At 36.6% G+C, this 20,275-nt stretch overlaps 2 protein-coding genes across 3 annotated transcripts in view; one reads left to right on the top strand and one right to left on the bottom strand.

Moving 5' to 3' along the window:
• Positions 1–4,394, bottom strand: part of PARPBP (PARP1 binding protein) — a 48,436-nt gene extending 44,042 nt beyond the window's left edge. The window contains exons 1-2 of the mRNA XM_085322633.1: positions 4,231–4,394; positions 2,796–2,948 (exon numbers count right to left, since the gene is read on the bottom strand). Coding sequence (XP_085178759.1) covers positions 2,796–2,945 — 150 coding nt within the window. The 5' untranslated portion in view covers positions 2,946–2,948; positions 4,231–4,394. The remainder of the gene's footprint in view (positions 1–2,795; positions 2,949–4,230) is intronic.
• Positions 4,352–20,275, top strand: part of NUP37 (nucleoporin 37) — a 26,169-nt gene continuing 10,245 nt past the window's right edge. Inside the window, exons 1-5 of one of the 2 annotated variants that reach the window (XM_085322634.1) lie at positions 4,352–4,444; positions 5,785–5,989; positions 7,655–7,779; positions 8,721–8,793; positions 14,540–14,634. In XM_085322634.1, coding sequence (XP_085178760.1) covers positions 5,834–5,989; positions 7,655–7,779; positions 8,721–8,793; positions 14,540–14,634 — 449 coding nt within the window. In that variant the 5' untranslated portion in view covers positions 4,352–4,444; positions 5,785–5,833. Of the gene's footprint in view, positions 4,445–5,013; positions 5,146–5,784; positions 5,990–7,654; positions 7,780–8,720; positions 8,794–14,539; positions 14,635–20,275 lie in introns of those variants that run through there. The other variant, XM_085322635.1, reaches the window with a different exon arrangement.

The following is a 20,275-nucleotide window of genomic DNA, read 5'->3' as shown; positions in this document are numbered from 1 at the left end:
AAGCGACAAGTTATTTTTTGTCCTGAAGATTATTATAACCTATTATACATGTATAATCAACTGAAAGCAATTGCTGTCCATCTGAACTTCACCTTGAAAATTGTTACTTCTATTTCAAACCCTCAAGGAAATTTGTTCTTCTTGAAAGTTTACCTACCTTTTACACCTACACCAATCAGTCTATTAAAAGCTATTAATTTCATCATAAACGTATCCCACTCATGTCCTTGTTCCATACAGCCACTACTGTGCTGCACAACAAGAGTATTTTCAGAGGAAGTCAAACTGTAGCTATCTTTTTCATCATCAGTATTCGGTTAACATTTATCACAGTGTTTTATCCTTATTCTTAATGCAATTTAAGACAAAGAAAGTAGAAAATAAAGTTTTCTGGAGCCCTCAAAAAAGCTTAATTATTTTGTACTTCAACTGGAAATAAAGATTACAGTTGAAGACACCACATCTATTAAAATTGTCTATGCTTCTAAAAGAACATTTGTTGTTGTTGTTCTTTTTTTAACCTGGCCAATCACTAGTCTGTTATAACAGTTATTTTTCTTACAGTTTCTGCCATTATCATAAGAGATATATTCTACAACAGCTACCCTAAGAATACAAAATTCTTTTACTTAACAAGTCACAGACCTATAAGGAATATATTTACAAACTGTAATACTCTGTTATCTTAAGTTTTAGTGCTGAACAAAATATAATGACTGTACTTCACTCTAACATGACAAAACCAACCTCAAAATGAATAGCTGATTGAAAAAGTTGAACTTCAGAGGCTGTACATGCAAGTCTTAAAATAGTTTTAATCCATATATGCAAGGCAATGTTATATATACAGGAAATCTCTCTTATTGGACTTATAAGTCTTAATAGACTTATGTATATATAATAAGTCTTAATAGACTTATTATAGAATAGTTGGAAAAAAATTTCAGCACATGGTCTTTCTTCCAATTTGAAATAAAAGCAGCAGATTTCAAAATTAAATAAAAGTTGAAAGCGATCACTAATTTTTTTATATAATCTCTGAAAAGAAAGATGCTTGCAAAGAACAGGAATCTGTTGAAAAAAAAAGGGGGGGAGAAAGTGGATTAAAGTAGTTCTCTAGAGAAGAAAGTGCTGATTTATAACCTGCTAGGGAAAGAAATAATAATGTGCCATAAAGAGATCATTTTCATCAGATCTGTTATTTTTCGGCCTCCAACAGAGTTACATGTTTTATGTCCCAGAGTTGTCTGTGATTCTCAAGGGAAAACTACTAAACATTTTCCAAAGACATGAGAAGTATGGTAATTGCCTCCACAGGTAGTTTTGTATTCTGATTTATCAGTTCTCTGTGTGAGTTCATTTTGATGCACAATCATTTTCTAGTTTCACCTACATAGGCATTACGAGGGCATGAGGATTCTGGCTGAAATATATTACACTCTGGAAAACGCCAACACAGAATCTTGGAATTCTAATGGTTCTGTTAGAGTTAATATTTACTACAGTGGGGAAGTGTTGGCCAGTTTTATATTTATTGTTTAGATAAGAGATGTATACATTCCCTGCATTTTAGACTAGAGAGATTTTTCTGATGATTAATTCAGTTAGATTAAAGAGCAGTCCTGGAAACGCTTGGTTCAAAAAACCTCATTTCAATATAAGTTGTAAGGGAAGGGGTCAGTAATATCTTACAACCAGAAGTGAACAAACTGAAGAGTTTTCTTTGTCTCGAGAGATATCATCACCTAGGTGAAAAGCTATTAAAGGTTTATATTTCTTCTTGCATTTATAATGCAACCATTAGACAAGTCTCCCAATGATGTTGATAGTTCTTATGGAGAAATAGCTTACTGACCTAAAAAAGTATTTTAAAATTATTAAAGTGGTTCTCATCAGGCTTGACTGTAGGTTACAGTATTTTCTGGTATGTTTCAGATGAGTGCTAATGCCTAATCTTCCAGCTATGACAAGCTTTTTCGGGTGACAGTCACGTCTCCTCTCCATCATTTAACATGTCTTATGCACGTGCAGAGAAGGTCATACACTTCCTAGAAGTCGTGAGTACACACTCACAGCATATGTGTAGAGGTCTTGGTCTACATCTGAGGACCTTCAGGAAAGAATGCAGCCAAGAACACACTGCTGCAAACACTGCTTCTGGAGCTATACCAAATTAGCCTTACATTCATTCTTCTCATGCCAAGCCCCAAAATTTTTAGGGGCCCTCAGCAAAAAAGTAAAAAGGAGAATCTTGAACCGGGCAATGGGCCAAATGAATTTTCCTGATGAGGCAAATGCCATACAAAACTGCCAGTTTTCCCACCCTGACCTACCACAGAGAAGAAATATTTGATGAAAATGAACTGGTTATATGACCAAGCAAAATATAATAGCATTTAATATTAAAGTTTGGAACTCAAGGATAAAACTTAGTGTAGTGGTTATCACATCTGCTTCACATGCTGAAGGTCCTGGGTTTAAGTCCCAGTAGAACCAAAACCAGGCAATCTTTGGGAGGTTGGACTAGATGATCTCCAGAGGTCCCTTCCAGACTTACTGATTCTGTGAAACCATTTTCTGTGAAACTTACAAAAACCTTCCTTTTTCCTTTTACAAGCCCTGATGGAACAGAGTGCCTAATCATACTAATTTTATAGTGTTTGCTAACCRTCAGTTAAAACAAAATTGAGGTATCCATCATAACTGATTCAAGTAGGGGCATAAACAAAAAGCCTAGTAAGTGAACCAACTCTGAGTTGCACTAATCATCAAGAATGTACTGAAAGAACACCAACCTGTTTATTGACTTCAGCCATTGACAGCTGCAGTATCATCAGCATGCAATCTGCTCCACATATAGTAGTCCTTTCAGAGTTTGAAAATAAGGACCATTGTCTTCTGAAACTCTTGATCATGTTTAAAATCTTCTGCTGAAAAGCAATCATTTCCTAGAGAACACAGAGAATTAAGATAAATAAAAATGAATACAACTTTGCAAGCAAGGCTTATATACATATGTATATATATGGCATGCCTTCATGAATATTTCATGTTCCCTTTACCCATCACACTTGTATAAAAGAATTGTCACACACAAGACAGTTTGTCTCTGAAAGCAGCCAGTCTAAATGCCCCCAGAAAGATAAAAACCTCCTTGGAGACAGTCTATTACTGTACTATCTGCATCCACTATACTTTCAGACCAATCTCTATCAACAAGCCCAGAGATTAAATATTGTTTCTGAAAATTACTAGGAAAGACACTGCTAACACTTTTGTTCCTGCATTMAAAAAAAAGAAAAGAAAAAGAAAAAAAGAAAAAAAAACATAAATTGTTTTATGGAGTTTTTTTTTTTTTTTTTTCCAAAATGAGTTGTGACTTCTTCTGTTTCCTTTAGGAACGAGTTCAGTATCAGTTTTGAATTTGACTAGTTTGTGCTTTGGTCTTTCCCATCTTTTTTTTCTTTCAAGACAAAGGTACCTGAGACTCTTGTCCTGCTGCCTTTAAACCCGTTCTCCGAAACATGAGGGCCCAACATCACATGCAGTACCCACAGGAACTGTGTCATTTACTTATAGAACACAAAATTAACCTTTTCCCTTATTGTATTTCACCTCGTTTACACATAATCCACAGCATTTTTTGATTAGCGTAACCATAAAGAATAAGCAGGCATAGAAGAGTCATGAGCAAACAGGAAATTTCTCATAACAAACAAGACAGTTAGCAGCAGCTGCAATGATTTATTTTCCAAAATGTTTGCGGGGGACAACTTGCTTTATTTTATTTCCGTTGACATGAGCGAGTCATGCTGGCAATAAAGGACACAACAGCTGAGCAGATGCAAGTCGGTGTGGAGCAGACAAYCTCTCCCGAGGAGTTTCTCCATGCCTCCCCCTCACCACCACCCAACGTGAGAGGCTTCCAAGGAAAGAGCCGAGTTACTCGGAGCGAGCGCTTAGTGAAACGCCTCAAACAAGAGGGGAAGGAGAGAGCAGAAAGAAAGAAAGTAGAAAGAAACCAGCCCCAAGTCCTATYCCATCACCGCTCCCGCCGGTTTGAGGCTCCCGGCCGTAGCTGCCCCTCACGCCGGGGCAGCCTCACATACAGCGCGAAACCGGGACACCTCGCCCCTTGCCAGGGGCAGCTCCACAGCCCCTACATCCCCCAGGTTGTAGCAGCCCTCCCCCCAGCCAGCTGGGTCCTCCTGCTCCTCTAGAGGAAGCTACCTGCTAGCAYAGCCCAGGTGCGAGACGGTTAAAGCCCGTAACTGTCCTTCCTGGCGGTTTAAACTTAAACGCGCCGCAGCTGCCCAATGAGAGGGCGCGAGCCGTTGACCCGGAAGCAGAGGGCTGCGGGTGCCGGGGTGGGACCGACCCAGCGGTTGGCGGGAGCGGCGGTTGTGGCGTTGCCGCTGCTGYTGGGCGCTTTGGGGCCGGAGAGGTGCGTGAGGGGCCTCGGCGCTTCAGCGAGGCGCCGGGGGGCTCTCCCGGCGCGAGGCTGGGGCCRGCCGGGCCGGGCCGGGCCCGCGGGACTGGGCGGGGAGCGGAGCGGAGCTGACAGCGTCGTGGGAGGCGCCTGGCAGCCTCGCTCGGCGCTGGCGGCTGGGCTCCGAAGGGGAGAGGAGTGAGCAGCGGGGGGCTGGGGGGCACCCACGCGGCTCAGTTGCCGGAGGTGTGTTTCCTTAAGGACCTAAGCTAATAACATCGAGGAAACTTTGAATTAAACTGGTCTGGTCAGATGTCTTGGTGAAATATCTTAAAAGCAAGAAGCTTACTTAAGAAGCAACTGGGGTTAGTTTGGTCTCAGTAAGAAACCTAACTGTGTAAGTGATCTGGCTACAGTAACTGTATGGTGGTGTGTCATCTTGCTGAATGACAAAAAAGATTGTAACTGCAGAGAGCTTTTTTGCATCTTGGTGATGTCCGTGAAAAACCTAGGTGGTTCCCAAGCAAAAAAAAAAAAAAAAAAAATCAATCTCTAGTGCTGAGACCTTCAGACTGCTAACTCAGCAGAATCTGTCATAGAGCTCAAATACAAAGCTATTTTTACACACTGTATAATTAAAGATGTGTTTTCCCTGAAGACTTAAACTGATGGAAGCCTGTCCTGGGGCTGGAAGGGATGATGCTCTTCTCAGTCAGGTATCTCATCTCCTCTTGTGCTAGCACAGGAACCCGATTTGCTTGAAAACTGGTCAAATATATTAAAGTAGTAAGTCATAGACAGGCAGGCTTTTCTTCTAGCTGACAACTAACTCCTTCTTTTAGTGGGGAAGTATAGAGGCTCTGTCTGCAGTTGGGTTGGTAAAGTCATCAAACAATATTTTAATGTTTTGCATAACAGTATTCTCATTTACAGTTTTGTGGTTCTGATTAACTGTGTTCTTAGTTAGACACATACTGACCTTTAAAGRGGTGCATTAGAAAACAGAATTTACAGGTAGTGATTCATCATTTGTTGTCCTTCAGCTGAAAACTGAGCAGTTCTGTATGTATTTTCTGGTATGTGCAGTGACTTAATCTCCCACCACTTYTTTGTTTTAATGCTGATTGTCAATAATAGCACAATATTTGCTGTTGTTGCTGAAGTCTGTATAGACAGCTTTGAATGTGTAAGTAGGTTAGTTAATCTCTGGAATTACATGTTAAGTCTAAATATATTGGGCTTAAATATAGCTTTTTTTCTTTTTAGATATGGTATTACAGTAAATTTTATTTGAGTCACAAATACTTTTTCTTTATGCAATGTATAATGCTTGCCTTTTCAAACTTTGGATGTAGGTCTTCATCCTGTAAAAAGACATCAATATCCTGATTTAGTCCACTGAAAATGAAGCAAGATTCTACTAGAAATGCTGCTTACACTGTGGATTGTGAAGATTATGTGCACGTGGTAAAATTCAATCCATTTGATTGTGGAGACGCATGTTCCCTAATTGCATATGGTGGCAATAATTATGTAGTTATTGGGACTTGCAGATTTCAGGTTAGTTTGTGTTGCGCTGAGATTGTTTATTAGTTGCTTCCTAAAACTTAATTTTTCCAGCAGCTCTGGTGCTCAAAGACCCAGCTCAAAGCTGCTTTTCTGTTTCCCCTCACTCCATTTTAGCAGGCAGTCTCTTACCTTTTGTTCTCTGAGAAAATACATATTTTGCTTATATGTATTTTATACAAGTTGGTATAATTGAATAGTGAACAGTGCACTATGGCATTACCATTTTGGTATTATGAAGAGATTGCAATGAAACAGTAGTAAGCAATCCCATCTTTATTATCTCTTGGTGTYGGTGACTGCTCCTTGGTAACTTAGGCAGACAGCTTTGAAATACATAGCTTAATATTTGCTGTTCATTGTGCAGACTGTAATTTTTTGTCACAATCAGCTCCTTTCTTTGCATACTTTATTCTCTGTATATGTGCTATTTAGTTTTAACTCTCTTCTACGAGTTTCAACTTAACTGAAAAACRGCAACAATTATGATATTTTGAAGATAGGATATTCTTGTTTTCCAGACCTGTTTTGCTTTTGTTTTCCTTTGGATCTCTCTAACAAATTGTTAGAAACCAAGATATGTTTTCTTACTCATAGGGTTTTTTTTTTTCATGTAAATCATGTAATGGAAATATTTTAAAATTAATACTGTGTACTGTATATCCTGTATCAGGTTCTCTAATGAGCTTTTTGTGGCCTAGGTGCTTGAAAAACCAATAGGAGAACATTCTTGTCTTTGGAATCTACTTCTAAGATTTTTTTCTTCTTGAACTCCCGTTTCTATTATACAATATTATTTTTGCACTTAAATATCTGACAAAACAGTATAGCTGCTCTATTATTATTATTCCTCAAAGTCTTATGGTTAGAAATTTTCTGAAAAGTACCTAGTGCTAACGAAAAAACCCTATTGTGCTCTGTATTGCCCTCTGCCATGTTTTTAGTGTAGGTTTTGAAAGGGGCGTAATATAAAGCTCTGACAATGCAGGTACAAGCATTTTTTTTTTTTCTTTTCTGCTCCTGTAGTGCTCTSCTATCCCTCTGTGCGTCCTTCACATTTAAAGTCATTGTGTTTTGAAGGAATATAAGGAGGTTTATTTGAAGCTGTCTGCTTCACTGAGTCCCAACTCTGTCTAATCTTTGCCACCATCCAGTGTGCTCGCCTCTGAGGAGAATAGACAAGGCAGTAGGTATGGGCAAGCTAGATATACTTAGGTGTAAGTTTCTAGCCCTTCCTGTTTGAAAAATGTTGTTCTTGAAAGGACAGAATTATTCCACAGTGCAAAATGAACTCRGAGAATAGAGCCTAAATCGCATACTTGCTTTTGTTCTCATTGTTTCTTTCAGTTGCAGTGTTTTCTTATCATTCTGTTATCAATAGCTTTAATTATATCTAAGTAGATATTACTTGCCCAAAGAATGGGCTCGATGTCTCTGTAACTTGATTCTGACTTTTGTGTTCTGCATTGTACTGTGGCCTGAGACCAGCAATTTTTTTTTTTTTTTTAAGTAAGTATATGCAAGTTTTCGCTGTGAAGGAGTTACAATCTTTATTAATACAACTTAAAAGCCTTTCAACTTCATACTAGTCTGAATTGTTAGCAATCACAAAGACACTGTTCTAGCTTAACTAACTGTAACTAACTGTATATCCTGTAGGAGGAGGATGCCGAAGTGGAAGGGATGCAGTATAAGACACTAAGAACGTTTCATCATGGAATCCGAGTTGATGCCATTGCATGGAGTCCAGAAACTAGGCTTGATGCTTTACCTCCTCAGTTAAGGTATTTAAACTATACAAGTACAATAAATGCTCATCTCTTATCTGTTCACTCTAATTCCTTAAACCAAACTAAGTTTAAAGCTTTGGGGTGAAATCTAGTTTTGTARAAATCCCTGGCACATCTCTGATCGCTTCATTAGAATGACTATTTCATTATTAAGGTCATCCTTGTTTTCTGTTTTGTGTCATGTCCCCTTACTCTCCACTATTGAACTAGTGATGAATACTTTTTTTYCCCTCCAAATTCAATATTTTAATGGTGCTAAAATATAGTTAGTCCTTTCTTCATACTTCTATCAAGAAAGAACTCTGAGAAACTTTGCTGTGGATGAAACTGATATAATATCCTGTCCCTTATGAAGCTACACGTAATGTTCTATGTAATACGGGCTGTGTTTAGGARCAAGTCTGATGCAATTTATGAGACCAGTTGGGGTGTAGGTCTAGAAAGAGAGTGAACTGGTAAATATGTGCTTACCAAGAATGGAAATGTTCTCAGTAGCTTGTAAGTGCTTTCAAAATTCTCATTTCTTTTTATTGTAGCAAGCTATATATTTATACAGTCTTTTGTTTAAAATATATTAAAAGCTTGTTTATAGTCTTATATTTAGGTGTCTGAAAACAGTCTCCAAGGTAAGTTTCAGTGACAGATACGAGACTTAGTTAATAGTTGGTTCAGAACTAGCTTTGTAACAAAGCTTCTATTTCCTTCCATTAAAAAGTATTCTTGCCATYCATACATCCTGTGCTATAGATAAGCTCAGTTATAATTTTGAATGCCTGCTGCACAAACAGTTAGATAATCAAAAGATGAATTATAAATTTTTTAAAAAATAATAATTTCCTCTTGAATGTCACTTTTCATCTTTAACTTGGTGTGGAAATCTGTAAAGAGGCTACTGTGTTAGTTGATAAAAGCTTTTCTGTGTGCAATGATTCTAGATTTTGTACTGCTGCTTCTGATAGGAAGTTAAGGCTATTTACTTCAGACTTGCAGGACAAGAATGAATATAAGGTAAGGTGATTTTAAACTATTTAAACAACTATTTTTGGTTTTTATTCTTTTACTGTTTATGTTAAGCAACTAAGCTGATTTTAAACATTTCTTCAGTCCCTAGCAGGGTGTAATCTTTAACTCCCCATCTGTCCCATTTCAGCTAATGTTCTGCATGAGATAGATCRTGGGTGTTGCAGCTCCTATAGTTATCATCTCTAGGGAAAGTCATTGTATTGTCTTTTCTATCTTTAAAAGTGGGAATAACRTTGTTTGTCTGCTATACAATCTTTTGAATAACATTTATGTAACAATTGAACCCAATTTTAGAAAAGGAAGTAGAGGCTTATGCGTGGTCTAAAACATACTCATAAATAGAATATTTTACAGGTAAYGTTCAACCACCATGATGGAAAAGGCTCTATTGCATATGAAGACCTGTAAAGTTTCATGTACACTTTTTAACAGCCAACTTTGCTTGTTGGAACCCTCAATAAGGAAAGATACTTAGTACGTTATTTCTATCAGTAGGGATCTGGAAAATTGCCACAAAAATCTTTCATACAGTAGCAAATTTTAAGAAGGAATATTGAATTTAACTCTAACTAAAGCCACCTACAGAAAACATGCTCATAGGCTGTCATTTTTTRTTTTTGTTTCAGAAATAAAGTAAATGTCTACTTGAAATACAATTTCCTTTTATTTCAGTTTGGATGGTAATGTTCTTAAACTAGTGATATAAAAGATGTCAGTTCTAGATACTGCCTCCTCTTTACAAACTGAAGATCTGTTTTGTTTTGAAGCATCTACATCTGAACTCCTACATCTCTCCTCAAGGACTTAGACATGTACATATTCTTCAAAATTCTGCCTTTGAAACAATATCCTAACCCAAGTAGTAATATACTTATGCTAACCAGTTTGAATTTTTGTTGAGGTCTCAGCCAGGAACAAGCAAATATAGTTAATATTTTTTTAAAAAAAAGTCAAGAGTGCTCCTTCTTGTTTAGTACTTTGGGGTATGATAGAGCCTCTGTTAGTGAGTTTTTATGTAGTATAAAGGGGAAGCAATTTGACATTCCATTGTGTTTTGGTAATGTGTATTAGTAAGACAATAATATCCATCATACAGAAAGTAAATGAGCTGCAGATGTCACCTATGCGGTCATACTGATAATGGAGTGAATAAAGCCATGGCATAAAAAGTAAAGATGAATGTAACTGGAAAATACATTATACTTTCTTTAGAGAAAACATTCTTTGTTATTGCGTACATTCCCCTACCCATTTCCTCCTTTCGTGCTTGATCCATCATCTAGCTGGCTCTCACATGGCTTTGTCACCCAGACAATGGGATACCTGAGAGTTGCAAACAACTTTGGCACTTCTAGCAAAATATTTCTGTAAGTTTTTTAGAGAAGTTAAAGCTGTTTGCTTGTGAATTTAAGTTTAAATCACTCCTTATCAATGTGATCTATTTATATGTATTTATATAATATCTGCAAGTCTCTTGATACTGCAAGCAACAGGTTTTGTTATACAGATTTTAAAAAGTTAAAAGATCTATCAAGAAACTTAATGTTCCATGTTATATCTATTGCAAATTGAGAAATTTATATAACTATCTGTAAGTTTACAGAAGAGAGAATGAATGGAGTTATCAATGGCAGGGCAGAGGATGGTTGAATGATGAGTAGAAATAATGTGTGAAAACTTGATGGTACAGGTGCTAAATTCAGCCGGCAAGTACTTTTTGATTTTTTGGATTCATGAGGAGCCTGATTTTAGCAGGTGTTCTATGGCAAGTCTCTTGACTTCAGTGGACTATGCTGCCATGRATGAGTGTTGTTTTTCCCTATTTGCAATAAACATCAAAGCTATTATTAATAAACATCCAATAAAAATAATTAACAAATCCTTACGGTTTTGCATAAAATTGAAAGTGGTAGCCATGACTCTTACTGTTACACCTCTTCCCACCCCATTGTCTAGTTCATAGAAGGTACTCTTCTGCAGCTTTCGGAGCAGACTTCTCTTCATGGCTATACCAGCTTTCAGGCTCTTGCACATCAGCATGAAAAACAGACAACACTAAAGACTAGAAATTCCCAAGAGATCTTACAATAATMATCATATCTAAGTTCTTTTCTAGATTATTGTTAACAGATGATTCAGAAGAGCAAACRTGGCAACTCAGCAGCATAGTCAACTGAACACTTTTTTTCATAATGGAATTTCTGTGATTGGTTACTATTTTCGCAGTTCTGACAAGGTTTTCTGGCTTCTGGTCAGCACAAGTGAAACTTGCACTTCTAATTCAGGGGAATTTATTATACAGTAGCTTTGATTAGATACCTAGAAATAAGTTTGAAATGCTCCTTTCACATTAAGGTGACAAATATCTTTAATGTAAAAAGGTTCTACAGCAAATAGGTTCTTCCACCTTTAGGACTTCTTCCTATGTGAAATGCTATTATTTACAATTGCAAACTTCTATTGCAAAAAGAAGTTCATTGTATAACACTTCAGAATATTTTTTTTTTTTTTTTGTGATAGGGAGCATGTACAGAGACTACAGATGATATAGCAATACCGAGACCACAGATGATATAGCAATACAACACAAATTGGACACAAGAACGTGGTATTTAGGCTGAGCAAGCCATATKTACTAGCAAGTTAGGAGTTATTTTGCCACAGAAGGAAGTGAGCAATTACAGTATCTTAATTGTTCAACTCCAGTTTATATGAATAAGCTACTGAAGTGTCTGTTGATAAAGATAAATGGATCATAGAGAGTTTTATGTTTGTTTAGAGTTTTTTGGTCAATTGAAGAGGAGCTGTGTGTGCTTCTTCATTTTTGGTTCTTAGACAGTACTAATAAGTTTTAGCTGTTAGCTTTGTTCCTACCAAGTCTATCACTTAGTCTATGAACCTCATTCAGGATGTACCCAAGACGAAGGAAAAAGTAAAAATTCATCCTGTATATGAATCCATCATTCTTTTTCTTATTTTTTGCCTCAAAATGCCCCAACAATTCAAAAACATCATTTTCATCAACATAAATATACTAGTTCACATCCTTTTCCTTCGCTAATGAGATCCTTACTCTTAGGTAATCCATCCATCTTATAGCTGGATGATTATTGCCCTATATACTTTTTCACAAGAAAAAAGTTAACACCTAACTCAAGTCGAAAGTATTTATGTAATCTCAGGTGTTCACAGATTCTCAATTAGCTATGTTTGAATTGATTTAATAAACAGGCTTGATATACTAGTTTCCTAGTTACATGCAATTGGAACCTCAGGCAAAACTATTTCATAAACTTGGGTTTGAAATTCATGATGAAAAAATGGAAGACTGGTTCGTTGTGTAATGAATACTTTATACATGGGATTTTTAGAAAAGGTACAAAACATTCAAATACAACTGAAGGAAGTATGTAATGACAGTTAAAGTGTAGTCTCTGAACATTTTGTCTTTTATAGTAAACATAGAGTAAACATACTTCTGGAGGGATATACAGAGTAATCTTACGCTGGTTCTCAGTGGAAAAACTGTCTTGATGTAATTATCGTCAATGAACTTCAAGCATACTGAGTTTTCCATTGTTTTGTCAACATGACTAATCCAAACTTCATGGGTTGCATCAAGCCCAGAACAACAAACACACGGTAAAATGTGACTGATAGATCTTTCTGAAATCTTTTCTTGAGGTTATCATTTGGAAATGTATTGTGACTTYTTTCTCCCTTCTGCTTCAAATTTTGTGTAATAGCATATTTCATCAGAACTATGGAAGTAAAATGATGCAAGAATTTCAGAACACTGAAATCTTTCTGAAGGCTTGCATTTCTGCCTAAGTAATTTAGTATTGTTTAAAGATGGATTGGTTTTAGTATAATCCGTTGTGTTTTATTAAAATAGTAGCTATTGGAAAAAATTAAACTGGCTGCTGAAAATTTTTTGGTATTCAATTGACTAGGCTGTCATAAAATCTTTGGAGAAGGGACTTAACTATTGTGTGTGCATTACAAATTAGTTTTGGTCAGTTGTGTAGGTAGCTCTTTTGAGGAACAAGTAAGCTTGGAGAGCAGATAGCTGGAGAAATGATTGTTTTCATTTCACCTTGTTTTTCTCTGCAACATCTCTATGTCATGCTGTTATCCAGATGGATGTTTTCCTTTTCTTTTTCTGATACCTTGCTAGCAAAACTGGAGCAGCCATGCCTTGAGACTTAATCTGTGGGGCTGAAGGGGATAGAACAGTAGCAGACATAACAGCTACACATGCGTATTTGGTTTTATGTCATAAACTCCATTGATGTTGTTAATAAGAAAAAGCATGTTAGAGCCTCACATTCAACAACTGATATCTTAACTGAATACAAATTTTCTGATGTGACCAGATGATTTAATCTTACCTAGGCTTCATGTGAACAAATTTCAAAGTACTTCAGACTTTGACTAGACCCTAAATGAGAAATTTTGCATGCTTGCTTAATGCCAAATGTGTGTAAGTTCTACTTACGTGGAATTGATACTAAAAATATATCTTGATGTTTTGGACAAGATAACTTTATAAATATATTTTAAGGATTTTTAGCTATCCAACTTTTATTTTTTACTAAAAACTGTGGAATTTATATTTATTCAGGAAAGGTATGCTGTTGATTTTCATTATGGATAAATTTCAGTATTTTGGAACAAAAAAAATCATGATTAATGAATTTCAATCCAGAACAATAATGTTCAATGTGAGATGACTTAACGTTTATTGATATAACTGTAAAGGTTTACTTTTGACTGGAAGTTCACATGTGTATTCACACTGTGGGTGCCTRTATGCTATTATTTGAGAATGGATAATCTTAACTTCCTAGTAAGAAGTGTGTGTGCACTGTACTTCATTTTCCTTCATCTCCTCACAAGAGCATATAAAGCAGACAGCACAAAGCACGGTGTTTGTTTCTCTGAAATCTTTGATAGAAATTGTACTTGATTGTTGAAGAAAAGGATGTTGTATGGCTTGCTTTTGTTTACCTGCTGTTGCTTTCTCAGTTTTTTATTAAAGCCTTTAGTATGCATCATTCTTTGTGTTTCATCTCCTTTCATTGAGACTTTTTTCACTGTTTTTTCTAAAGGTAGCCTTTTGGTCCTTTGCTTTCTTTAATGAACATCTCTTGAGCAATGTGCATGCTGACTGCTTGGGGAAACGGCATATACCAGACAAGTGACTGGTTTATTGCTGCATCAGGAAAAAACACTCCTGTGGCTTGCAGTAATCCTCAGTAAGAACATACATCAGGACTATCATTCAGAGATAAGAGTTATTAATCAGGGTTCTTTAAGCTGTGTGGACCATGTGTACATTCACTTCCTGCCCATTCTCCTCTCTTTCTGCGATTTATCATCTGTTTGCAAAACTAAATGGCTGAAAGGAAGACGGAACAGTTCTGATGACATCCACTTATCTCTGTCAAGCAAGAACATCAATCTGAGCTCTATGGTARCTACAAGGAATAGCAGTCTGTTCGCCTACGGTGTGAATGTACACATGAATTAGGCCTCTTAAAGAACTTCAGTTACTGATGAATAACTTCTTTTTTTTCCCCCCCACATGTAAAATGATAGCTTCATTTTACACTCATACATCTTTCCTTTAGTGGGTCTATTAAATACATTGCAGACTGCTAGAACAGTCAGCTCTGTTACAAAAATTTGTAACATTAAGATAAAAATATTTATTTTTTCTGTTTGACAGACATTTGATGGCCACTCAGATTACATTAATGATCTGRTATTTGCTCCCAAAGAAGGCCAGGAAGTTGCAAGTGTGAGTGATGATCATACCTGCAGGTATGTATTTTGTTCAAAATATCACTGAAGTAGTGCTATGGAGTTTTTATGTTCTGTCTTGAAACTGTGATCTGTACAGACTTTCTATTCTGTAATCAGATAAGTCAAGTTTAAAACCAGTATACCTATGTGAACTTGTTAGCTTACTCAAATTYATTAGCCTTACTAGGAGATTCCATAGTCTAAGGACAGTACCGTACTAACATGGTGGTGTTCTGGTAGTTTGTGATACCAAGCAACATATTTAAGTTCTGTTGGCAACTGAAAGTAAAGGGGAAATATGGCTAAATACTTTTGAAAAACACGAAATAAGGTTTTGTAGGACAGGAGGTTGTTCCTTCTTGTCAGAAGGTTTCCCCAACCTCTTCTCATAGTGCATATGAATCTACAGAGTTGCTATTCTTCACCCCTGCGGTGCAGCTCACAGTTGGGAAGAAGAAGGGAGCTGCTGTGCATTGTTAGCAAGTTGTTGTAATAATGGCGGCAGGCTTGAAAGAGTGTCATCTTTTGACTTTTCTTTAAGATAGCTGGGATARTTCAAAATTTGGCTCAACTAAGGAACCGTTTTAGTTTTTCAATGATATATGGGTTATATATTTGCTCCTAAAAGTTAGCAACTTATAAATTCCTATATAAAGGAACAAGTTATGCTTAGAAAAAAAAATCTTATTTTTTTAGATGAGCTTTAAAAAAAAGAAGAAAGAAAGAGTCTTCTGTTTGAAGCAAGCTTCTACCTGCTAAGAGACAAGGGAGTAGCTTGGGGATGGTTATTCTGTGTATGAGATTTTCTAAAGGGCAGATCATCAGGTGGTATACATCACAGTCTAGTGGCTTTAGTTGAGTTACTCTGTCTTTAATTTAAAATCTGAAAGGCCAATGATTTTTTTTTTTAATACTGCTAAGGAACTCAGAAATATTACTTTGACCAGTAGGAAGACTTTCTGTAGCTGTCCTCTGTCTCTTCCCAACAAAATCATTAGGAATAAGTAGTAGAAATGTATGACTTACTCCAAGTTTGTTCTGATTCATTTCCTATCCTTGATTTCTTCATTAAATCTAAACTAACATTGTATGTTCATTTAGCAAAGAGCTATATGTTTGGGGTTTTTTTATTTAATGAAATGCTCAGTGTTCCTGGGATGAAAGAAATCTATTTTAAAGCTATAGCCTACTTGATATTAAATTAAAAGGAAATAAAAATGATAAAATTAATGTAYGTTATCAAGATTTAAACTTAATAATTTTCAGGAACTTTGAAAGATGTTTTATGCAGTAAGCCATGAAGTCTTTGGTTAAAAGCCATGGGAAATAAGTAGGATTTTTTTTGGCTACTTGAGTTCTTATTTTTTCCATTCATGCATGTGGAGCATGAAGACTTTTTTATTGAATTTAAAGGTTACACTTTCAAAGCTAATGGAAAATGCATTCCCTGGGACTTACCAAAATCATTCCTTACTTACTGTGTAATTTGCTTCAACAGTAATGTAAGAAGAGGAATCATTTTTCTGTCTGTACTGAATTTCTGTTCTGAATTTTTCTTTTCTCAGACTACATCATCTATTAATTCGTTTGGAATGAAGTACTTGAACAATTAGTACAAGAACACATGTTTTTCARTGTTTGCATATTGCTCTGTTAGAGTTTCACTTTTAGGTCTTAATAATGACATAGTTAATGTCTCAGCATAGAATCATAGAATCAGTAAGGTTGGAAGGGACCTCGGAGATCATCTAGTCCAACCCCCCTGCTCAAGCAGGGTCACCTAGAGCATGTTAAACAGGGYTGCATCCAGGCGGGCTTTGCATATCTCCAGAGAAGGAGACTCCGCAACCTCTGGGCAACCTGTGCCAGGGCTCTGTCACTCTCGCAGTGAAGAAATTCCCCCTCACGTTCAGGGGGAACTTCCTGTGCTTCAATTTCTGCCCATTGCCTCTTTTCCTGCCACATGGGACAACTGAAAAGAATTTAGCCCCATCCCCTTGACAGCCTCCCTTCAGGTACTTGTACACATTGCTAAGATCCCTCTTCAGTCTTCTCTTCTCTAGGCTAAACAGGCCCAGCTCTCGCAGCCGTTCCTCATAGGGYAGAYGCTCCAGCCCTCTRATCATCTTCGTAGCCCTRYGCTGGACTCTTTCCAGTAGCTCCATGTCTCTCTTGTACTGGGGAGCCCAGAACTGGACACAGTACTCGAGATGAGGCCTCCTCAGGGCTGAGGAGAGGGGCAGGATCACCTCCCTTGACCTGCTGGCAACAGTCTTCCTAATGCACCCCCAGGAGACCATTGGCCTTCTTGGCCACAAGGGCACATTGCTGGCTCATGGTCAACTTGTCATCCACCAGCACTCCCAGGTCCTTCTCTGCAGAGCTGCTCTCCAGCAGGTCAGCCCCAGCTTGTACTGGTGCCTAGGGTTATTTCTCCCTAGGTGCAGGACCCTGCACTTGCCCTTGTTGAACTTTATAAGGTTGTTCTCTGCCCAGCTCTCCAGCCTGTCCAGGTCTCTCTGAATGGCAGTGCAGCCCTCAGGTGTGTCAGCCACTCCTCCCAGCTTGGTGTCATCAGCAAACTTGCTGAGGAGGCACTCTGCCCCTTCATCCAGGAAATCTTCATCCAGCATACAGATCTCTCAGAGTATATGCAAACAACTTTAGATCTTTCRTGATTTTCACTCAGCAGTAAGGTTAGTGGAGATATCTAAAGGAACTGGTAATGGGTTGCCTTAATCTGGGTTAACTCATCTTCAATTTTCATACGTTAAACAGTGTTGCCAAAAGCTGCAACAGTGACATCTCAGACCTGGGTTTGGTTTTTTGGATGGAAGACAGTCAGTGTGAGTTGGATAGTGCATAAGACCATGATCATGTATTCAAAGAAGTTTTTCCCTTTAAAATGTTACTGTGGAGTTCAGCAGTTCTTGCTGTTTCTTGCATGTAGTCTTTGTAGATCTAGTAGGTCTTGCAACACTAGATTCTTTTTCTCAGCTACAAAGTAGAACTGAACTAAAACTTTTGTATAAGAATAATTACAGTAGCCATCTGTGTTAGGCAGCTAAAATAGATGTTTTATATGCATTCACAGATGAGGAAAGATATTAGTGTWTAAATATGGCCTACACTTCATATATCTTGTGTTTCTCTACTCCTAGAATCTTAAAACTAATAACCTTAGAAAGTAGTTTGTCTGAAAGAAGTCACCTTTAGAAGATGCGTAAACCCCATCATGTTGCAGTTATTCATAATCTTATTTATTTTAAAGATCAAAATTCCCCTAGTTGTATCTGCAAAGTCATTTGAAAAATTTAAATTCTGTCTTAAAATTTTTATCTTTCTTATTTTTTTCCCCAAGGATGGCTGTATTTCAAGATGGATGAAGCTGTTCATAAGCATATAGTTAATATATCTTTGGCAGGATACTGTCCTTTCAAACTTTGCCTTTTTTTTTTATACTAGACTATAAAGTAAACTGATGGACAGCTGCCTGTATTTCACTTTTTTATGCATTTTATAATTGCTTTAATCTTTCATGAAAATTGTAAAGAAAGTTATTTTTAAAGTGTGATTGCAAAATTTAAATAAGGTTTAAGTACTGTTAAATTATTAGTTTAATAAAATTTTAGTGGTCATGCATGTGTAATATAGAGTACAGTTAAAATAAATATAAAACTAAACATCTTGTCATAAAGAATTTGATTTTGAGATGTTTATACATTTTTGYGTAGAGCCAGATGTGATCATAGCAGTAATCAAAAGAAAATTTGCTCTTGAATCTAAGCTATTTTTTTCCAAATCAACTTGTTTTTTCACGATACAACTGTATTTTTTTTGTTTCAGTTGCACATAAATACTTCATCGATTTTTGAAACTGGAGTGATTTGCTTGTCTGCTTTATGGTATCTTAAGATCTTTTACAGTAGCTTAAAGGAATATTTCATTTATTTTTTTTTTAAATCATGTTACGGCATTATACCTGTCTCTGAACATTTGCATTAAGTGTGGGAACACATGCATATCACTTTGCTAATGAGAACTATGTTTGCAACTCCCTGTGCACCACTCAAAAAAAAAAAAAAAAAAGAAAAAAAGAAATTGTTGGCTCTCTTCATTATGATTTGGAAGCACAATATAGGAGCTGCAGGGATTCAGATGTACAAATCATTTTGTTCTGATACTTAATAAAGCCTTTGCAGAAAGAACATAGGAAGTGTTTGGAAAACAGTATGAGCTTAACAGACACCCCTCGGCTGTTGGTAGTTCTTGCCCCTATCTAATGTTTCTTGAATTATTTCCTGCAAAATATCCTGTTAAAAATCACTACTCTCCCACTCGTGCTAAAAATTAACCTCTGACTGCTAAGGTGTTGGCTATCCTGACCAGACTGCTGAGATGGAACTTGAATCTGACTGATGCCACCTCATAGCCCACCCTTTTATTTAAGTAATTTTTTTTTTTTTTTAACTATCAGTATCAGGCCTTTCATAGTGGCAGCATGGGACTCTTGTYATGGTCATCAAGTCAAGTGCTGGATTGGCTTCTGGTTTGGGGTATTTTTAATGAGGAGGATTCACCTCTTTATTATTTATTTTTATTTCTTGAACTAAACTTACTCTCTCCTTTGTGTGTAGCAGAAAAGAATACACAGTTGTCACATTCGCTGCTTCATCTGAATGTATTCACTATTTGACTCCTTTCTGAGTTCAACTAATGACTGCTCAGCTACTTAGGTCATGGCTTATGGAGCTTCATGAAAAAAGGACTTTGAAATTATCTATCAGTCACTGTCAAGTTCAGTCTTCTCTGTTTCACATATCACAAATGCCAGTCCCTCAGAGAGATTTGCTCCATGGGCAGAGTTTGGTATCACTGCAAATTAAATTAATTAGAGTCCCAAAGTTTACTGCGGTGTTTTTTGGTTTTCTTTTTTTTTTAAGGATTTTTGGGGGTTATTCTTGTGTTATTTTGTTTAAGTCTGTCTATAATATGACAATATGAATAAAAGCAAATGATGACTCTTTTCCTTTTTTTGTCATATGTTCTTTAATCCAGTGCCAGCACAGGTTGCTCTCGTGTGTTACCTTGTTAGTTCAATGAATGTTTCGGTCTTTGGCCGTGTTGACAAACTGCCATTCTTGTTTATTGCTGCCTCCAAAATTCTATTTTATCAGTATCTTCCTCTTTTTAGGGATTTTTGCAAAGATTCTCCCCTCTCTCTCCCCTTCTCCCCCCCCCAAAAAAAAAAAAAAACTCTGTATCTAATTTCATGTTATTGTAACTTTAATCTGATTGTTGTTATATAATTCCTTGGTGTCTCTTTATGTAAGAAATGTCATATYAAAATATTATTCTTTCTGCAGAATGCTCATTACATTTATCAAGCCAGTTATGTATTTTAATAGATTAAAATAAAAGAGGACTTTGGATTATTGTCCCCTGAATGCAGCCTTATACAGCTTCTGTTGTACTCTGTATTCACTAGGCAAGTATTAAATGGGCTCCTGCTGTGGTATCAGCAAGCTTTAAAAAAAGAAATTAAAAAATCACTTCCTGCATCAAACATTTGGATTGTTATTTCCTTTTGGTCTTAAGTGTGAATGAATGAGAGTTTAATTAGGAAGTATTCAGAACATTCAGAGAAATTTATGAAATG

The sequence above is a fragment of the Rhea americana genome, unplaced genomic scaffold (genome assembly GCF_003343005.1).
Source record: "Rhea americana isolate MKP2758 unplaced genomic scaffold, rheAme1 scaffold_79, whole genome shotgun sequence".
In the NCBI taxonomy this organism is placed as follows: Eukaryota; Metazoa; Chordata; class Aves; order Rheiformes; family Rheidae; genus Rhea; species Rhea americana.
This window is presented reverse-complemented; position numbering and strand designations above follow the sequence as displayed.